The 7,353-nt window shown below is 38.1% G+C and overlaps 1 protein-coding gene across 1 annotated transcript; it reads right to left on the bottom strand.

Annotated features, from left to right (window-relative positions):
* Positions 1-903: 903 nt before the first annotated feature.
* Positions 904-4,800, bottom strand: irf8 (interferon regulatory factor 8). The gene is made up of 9 exons (XM_051380519.1): positions 4,656-4,800; positions 4,299-4,509; positions 3,710-3,893; positions 3,373-3,473; positions 3,143-3,200; positions 2,666-2,713; positions 2,167-2,559; positions 1,902-2,017; positions 904-1,763 (listed from the first exon to the last, which is right to left on the bottom strand). Exons 2-9 carry the CDS (start codon positions 4,467-4,469, stop codon positions 1,566-1,568), a joined length of 1,269 nt encoding a protein of 422 aa, XP_051236479.1. The 5' UTR covers positions 4,470-4,509; positions 4,656-4,800; the 3' UTR covers positions 904-1,565.
* Between the last annotated feature and the right edge of the window lie 2,553 nt (positions 4,801-7,353).

Consider the following 7,353-nt stretch of genomic DNA (forward strand, 5'->3'; position numbering starts at 1 on the left):
GTAATTCCTCATTGTCCTAGATTATATGAAATTGTGATGTCATATTTTTAATTTCTGCAGAAATTGTAGATTTGTGTGAAATTTAACATCTTCAATCCCACAGACAGTGTATTTTGTGCAGCCAAGCATTGTTCAAACCACAAGTTATTTCAAATTCTATTCAAGATCCTAAATATCTATCTATTATCAAGATTCTTAATGAATTGGACTAAATTATGGGAAAATGGGAAAGGGTAAAGTTTGCATAAGCCATCTAGAAGTTTCTATTTAATGTAAGGGTGCAGGCATTAAGACATTATTGTAGGGTTAAATGTTTCATCCATCAAGCGTGATATAAAGTCACTCAACCATTGAAACAAGCAGACTGAAAATATGCTGTATACACTGTGAAGAATTCGCTGTTTTACATTTTTGTTCCCTCCTGACATGGACCAATGGTTAGTATTTATTTGAGAAGGGTTTTTTTGATCAAGTTGCAGTGACTTGCAGGAGGTAGGTAATCCACCACTAACACCAGGTTTGCTTTCGTTGTTGTTAGAGTTATAGTATGTTATCTTTGTGTGGTTATGCAGTTACAATATATGTGCAGAGCCAAGTTCATAGTTCTACACATTGATTTTAATACTGTAAAGATAAATGAAATGGCTGCCTACGTAGCCCAAAGATCTAAAATATTGAAAATTCTTGACAGCAATTTAAGCCACAATGTAAGTTGCAGTTAATGAGCTAAAACATGGTCCTATTATCCTTATGGGGAACATTTAGAAGCCTAAACTGTGCCCATCAGCCCCAGATTTAGCAGTTACAGGAGTACAATACAATTTTGTGTTGGTCACTTTTGAAATAATTTAACAATCAACATAAAATAAAACAACAACATGATCATATAAAGACAAGCACGTGTGCAGTTCCACAAATTTTGTTTTACTGGGAGTGCAGTTTATAAAAAACATGAAAAAAAGGTCAAGTAAAACAGTCTGATAGTAAAACCTATCTGTAATATAATGCCACATTGCATATAAAATTTTCATCAAAACATATAAAGATTTTTTGTTTACTGTAAAAAATAATTAAAATAAATCTGACAATATATCCATTTGGTCTGTTTGTCTAAACAGTCGTCACATAAGGAAGCAACTCAACTACAAAAAAATAAGATTTGAGAACTAAATTGCTTAGAAATATCAAACTTTGTCAGACAATCCATTAAGCTTTGAGTCTTAAAAGAAATATATATAAGGAAAACGTGTGAAGGTACTTGACTTGTGCTCAAGTGTTACACACTCTTGAAATAATAAAGCAGAGGTTAGACACAGAGTTCACGTTAGCACTGTACATAAAGACATAAACATTACTGATATATAAAATATTAGGGACATCCTAATATTGAGCTGCAGCTTTAAAGTCTTACTGTAAGAGATTTACTCCTCCTTATCTTTATGTCTCCACTGTGATTGGTATAAATTTAAAAAGTCGAAACTAACTGTTATATGATCCCTAATATGTTGTACGTTCAGTCTGGTACAAGCCGAGAAGCTCCTCGCAAGTATGTCACTGCTCATAGTTCAGGCAGTGATGGGCATGTTGTCCCTGTAGCAGGCTGGCCTCTGGGGGCCGCTGTAGCTGCACAAGTCCTGGTAGATGCGGGCCATCTGGTCAGTAGCCCCACTGTCAGACATCTCCAGGGTTGGGTTGTTGCAGTAGGGCTGGGAGCGCCGCACGTTCACTGCGTCCAACAGGTGCTGGCAGTTCACCACACTGATCTGACATTAGGAGAGGACACAGAAAGGTGTTTTAATGTCAGCAAACAGTGATTAGTCTTTCTCTCTTGTAGGAAGGTATCAATACAGTAACTGTATTACAATATCAGTTAACTGTTTGAGTCGACTCACTGGTCTTACCTGCACAATGATCAGTTTGCTCTTGGCATTGCTGAGTTCATGGAGCTCTTCTCCAAAACACAGAGTCACTGTCGGATCAGGAGCAGGAAACTGACCCTCCTGGTATAGCTGTAGAGCTGAAACATACAAAGTATGTGAACAGCTGTTTAGACAATCATTGCAAGTTATCAGTCCTCCTTTTGCTTGCTTTAAGCATTGATACGAAATGTTTGTGTTTTTCATTAATTTTGACTCTTCATATAACTAAATAATCATGGAGGCTCACCTTGAAGAAACCTTCCTGTGTCAAAAATCTTGACTACAGCATCCCTATCAAGTTTACAAGGCATGGGGCTGTATTGTGAACCCATTTCTCCCTGCCCGCTCCAGAAGACACGGCTCTGGCACAGCCTTTTGATGAAGATTCCCTCTTGGTTGGCACGGACCAGTACACCTCTCTCTAGGTGACCCAGTAGCTTGCGCGTGACATGGCGCTGGCGGTCATACTCAATGAGCTCAGCAGGGGGGAAATGAACACTCTGCATGCTGTCTGAACTGTATAGGGCACCACGGCCCAGATGCTGTTGTGGGGAGATTCGGCAGCCTTCAGAATGATTAACCACTGTGCTGTGCATGAGCTTCCCTCCATAGTAGAAACTGATCATCATTTGGGAGAAAGCTGGAGAGGAGAACACTTATTAAGCTTTGCAAATGAAAAACAATAAGTGCCAATGTCACATAATGCATATTACTATTAATGCTTGACTATAGGTCTCAATGAATACCTGAGCTGAGAGTGCCTGATGGCAAAGGCTCCTGATGCAGTGGGAATGCTGTGAAATACAGGAAAACATGAGTTAAGGCCTTTTTTAAGACAGTGGACATGACCACACTGTCATGTCATAATTTTGCTTCATCATCAAAAATTCTCTTAGCACGATCTCACAAAGAAATAATCGCCTTAGTCAGCAAAGTTCAACAGGATGTTAGTCAATTCTTCCATTGCAGAATTCAACAGACAAGCAAATAACCTCTATCTAGCACCCACAATTGAAGGGATATGCCATTGAGCTTTCCATCGTGGTTACTTTCATAGGAATTAAAGCTCGTATCTCACAAAGATGAGGCAGCTTTACTCAAAAGGTGAGACAAAAAGGCAGAGAACGCCTGCACAGATGTAAAGCCACAACACTGACTAAACTGTGAAGAGCTTTTATTAAAATGAGTATGTGTTGTAAACTGGGTAGAAAAGGTCGTCTTACCATTGATGCTGCCCTGGGACCAGTACTCTGGACTGGCCTGGATACTACAGCCTTCCTCCTGCAAAAAAACAAAACAATTTAATAAGCTGTCAATGAAGGAAGAACCTTTGTACACTTTACAGTCATTAAGATCAAGTGGGAGTGTGGTGGAGGAGACAGCAAAGTAGTCATAAAAAAGCTGAGCGGCAGTAAAGGCAAAGTGCTTCTAAAACCGGGGGGGAGGGTCTCACCTCTTTAATGAGCTCCTCTAATTCAGCAGGGCTGCAGTCCATGTCAGTGATATCACCAGAGCTTGTGGTAGCTGTCAAGGCCATCACTGAGGTTTTGCCATCTGAGGGTGGAAGAAGAAGACATTATCAATTTGTTCATGGTACAAACATAGTGGTTTCTGACCAAACATGCATTGCACTTGAAATTCAAACCATAGTTTATACAGTTTTATGCATAATATCTGCTAAAGGTCATAATTTCTTCAATTGTTTAAATGTTTGCTAACAGACAATGATGAGAAATTTTTGGGGATTTCAAATGAAAATTGACACAGAATCTACAATAACACAAACTCACTTTTCTGCTCTTCCTCAGGTACAATACGGTAGACTTTATAGGGCTCAGAGATGTCCAACTGTGACCTTTCTGTCACCTCCTCAAAGTCAGGGCTTTTATTCAGAGCACAGCGGAGTCTGGTCTTCCATGTTGCAGGCTCAGCCTTGTCCCCTTCCTTGAACTTGCCTTTAAACACAGCCCAGGCCTGCAGAGGGAAATAACCCACATATTAAAGATGGTATTCTATTGGATTCAATTTGGACACTTCAAGAGGAAACATGAAACTGATCCACACTTGTAAAGAAAGAAAGAAAGAAAGAAAGAAAGAAAGTACATTAATATTAGAATTGTTGTGTGAAAATAACACTGAGGCTTGACTAGACTAGACTATAGCTTTAAAAATTAAAATAAATGTATCAAATTCCAAATTAAAAGTGTGTCATGCCAAAAATAAGTGACAACGGTGACATTTAAAAAGTCTAAATGATCATTTCCATTCGGTCACAAGAGAACCAGACTTGGAAAAGCGCTAGATAGATCCATCAAGATGTAGCCTATTTTCAGTTTTCAAGACTAATTTATCCGTGACTGAACCAGAGTGCTGTCAAACCTTGAAAATGGATGCGTCCACTTCTTGGTTGTAATCCTGTTTCCCTGCGTGTTTCCAAGGAATTCGGAACAAAGTGCGGCTTTCATCCTCCCACTGCAGTCCGGAGTACTGCCCGCTCTGGATCTGCTCCATCAGCCACTGCTTCAGTCTGCGACCTCCCGTGTTTGACATCTTGATGGCGTAAAGTTGTTAATGTCTTGTTCACTTGTACCTACATGAGGACGGATATAATTCATAATCGTAAATAAAATATGATTTAATTGTCTCTAAATTATTATCTATTATCTTTAATCAACGTAGACAATTCATTATATTTTACAACTTTCACCCTTCAGATTAGAAACCAACAGCACTTACAGTTTTGACCAGCAGTTGAGCTCTTGGCCCAGTGTGATATCCTGAGATGTTGATAGATGGCTCAAAAATAGTTAAGTGAGTTCTTAACTTCTCCCCGAAACATGTCTATCAAGTTTATTGTACGTATTATGAATGAAACAGCTAGAAGATGATTCGACAGCGCTGCCTCCCTCTGACCAATGAGTGCGTTGAAGTCTCAGTAAGGCCGGCCCATTCCGGAAGTGTTCTTCTTCTAACTGTGGGCATTTACAAGAAATGGCCTGACACAAGCGATGGTTGTCAAGTTGCTGCCCACGCTAAAAGCTACGCAGACGTGAAGCGCAAAATAAACCCGGAGAGTCACAAGTTACCTTGTGCTGTGGGGGATTTCTGCGCTCCAGAAGAAGGTGTTAAGTCCCCCCTACGCCCCCTCACCAATGCTGAGAAACCTCAAAGAGAAGTGGTGCAGGTACAGTAGTCTACTATGGTGGCGAAGAAGGTTGATTCTACCTGAACAAGTCCTCTGGGAGATATATCTTAGATTAATATGAAAATCATGTCAGATGAGAAGGTGGGAGGACAATTAGAAGAACTGTGTATGGTGAAATAACATCTGATGATAGGATTAAAAGGGGGATTCACAGTGGACTAAGTAATGACAAAGCCACATTATATTCGTCTTCACCATCTTCATGGTGATCTAATAAAACATCATGCTGCCAACTTGGTGAATCTATTGTTTTGAAAGAGCAAGTGCTGTCTATCCATCATAATGTCATAATATTCCTGGTCTTGGTCGATTAATCGATTACTCGATCAACAGAAAATTGGCAAACATTTGCTAAACAAATTCCTTTCATTTGGCTCCATTTACAGTAAGTCTGGTATTATGCTTTCTGTTTGTAAAGTCAATACCACCTCCAGGTCTGTCTGAACATGCTTCTACCTGACCTGAGTATGTAAATAAACATTCAAGGAAATTACAGAATTCAAAGCCAAAAACTGGAGATACACTTATAGTGGAGTTACTGAAATCCTCCCCTTCCATCCTCCCACAGAAATAAATTCCAGGGAAAGAAGTGACCATGTATTTCTTGGATTTTATGAAAGCAACTTCTTTATTGCTAATAAACCTAGAGGAAGCATTGCTGATCATGTTCAGAAGTCTTCACCATAGGGGGAAATTAAAACCACAGGACTGATTTTTAATCATGGTTATATTTAAAATGTGTAATAATGTGTTATGATTTCTTTCTTTAAAAACTGTTTCAGCTTAAGTTAAACAGTTTGATCTCCGTTTCTTGATTTAATTCTTCTTTTTTTTTATGTTTTATTGATGTTATGCTAATGTATAATTTGTCACATGTGTAATAACAATTACAATTCCTTATAATGTACAGCTTTCTTTGTTCTGATTTCCACTAACATAGTAAGACACAATCAGACCACTAAGCCACTAGAACACAAGACTTTTCCTCCTCAAAGGCGGCCACTAAAATGAACTAAAACTTAATACTTCAGATAATAAATCGGTTCTCATTTCATGACTTTCACAGACATACAACTTTCTGGTTATTTCTTGAAGCTGCTTGTGGTGTAAACCAGCACTACCAGGTGATCTGCTGAGTAAAACCCAGAAACCTCTCAAAACCTGAATATGAAATTTAAGAAAATATATTCTGGTGTTTAGTCAGTGCGGTTGTCAAGCTTCTTCATGAGACGAGCATTTGATCTAAAGGCGAGCCATGTACTTCAATGATAACCATACAGATTCATTTTCACTTTATATTAAGGTACACATATTCACCATTGACTAGTTGCATAGTAGTAGCACATTGACCCTTTATAAGTCATTATAAAACACAATAATGGCTTTTTCTGCATGACCTACTACTACTACTACAAAACAGTTTTCCCTCAATAAACTCCTAATTAATACCTATTGATAGTAAGTAGGGAAGTCGTTGGCCTCTTGAGGTGGTAGTACCACAATACTCATTCACTTCTACAAGTGTTAATGGTGTCCAAATAACTCTAAATGAAGTCTGAACTATACATTCCTTATTCTAAAATGAGGTCTTGTTTCTAACTAAGCTAGACCTTAAACATAAACAGTGATAATTTAGAAAATGTAATAGATTTCTATTCAAATGAAATACAACTTTACACTGAACAAAGAATATTAGCTATGAGCAAGACCTCACTTTAGAATGAGGGGGCATATTCTAAGAATATTCTAGAAAGACTTAGTTTAGAGTTATTTGGACAATATTAACTATTGTGTTATGTTACATAAGACCATATTTATAAGTGTTATTACAGGAGAACAAGTATTCGTGTGGTGCTATCACCTTATTTAATTCAATTCAGTTTCATTTCTATAGTGCCAAATCATAAAAAAAGTTATAATTTTTCTAATAGAGCAGGTCTAAACCGTACGTTATTTACAGAGACCAAGCAATTCATCATATGGCTTATAAGGCCCATACTGTGGAAATCCTATTAAGATCATAACTCATGTACAACAGTGTCCTTACTTACTATCAATGAGCAGTAATTCGGAGGTTGTTGAGGGCCAACTCTTAGGTAATGGCCTAGTATCTGTAGACTATGGTCATGCAGAATAAGGCAATAATAAGTGTTTTATAAAGACTAATAAAGAGCTAATATGCTACTAATGTGCATGCTAATAAGCAACTAGTTAATGGTGAATACGTGT

This window comes from Dicentrarchus labrax, unplaced genomic scaffold (genome assembly GCF_905237075.1).
Source record: "Dicentrarchus labrax unplaced genomic scaffold, dlabrax2021, whole genome shotgun sequence".
Classification (NCBI taxonomy): domain Eukaryota; kingdom Metazoa; phylum Chordata; class Actinopteri; family Moronidae; genus Dicentrarchus; species Dicentrarchus labrax.

Excerpts from the sequence above, each read along its gene's own strand:
- irf8 (XM_051380519.1), bottom strand. The coding sequence starts at position 4,469 with ATGTCAAACACGGGAGGTCGCAGACTGAAGCAGTGGCTGATGGAGCAG. Across the intron at positions 3,894-4,298 it reads TGGACGCATCCATTTTCAAG|GCCTGGGCTGTGTTTAAAGG; the intron begins GTTTGACAGCAC and ends TTCCCTCTGCAG. Across the intron at positions 2,018-2,166 it reads CACAGGAAGGTTTCTTCAAG|CTCTACAGCTATACCAGGAG; the intron begins GTGAGCCTCCAT and ends TGTATGTTTCAG.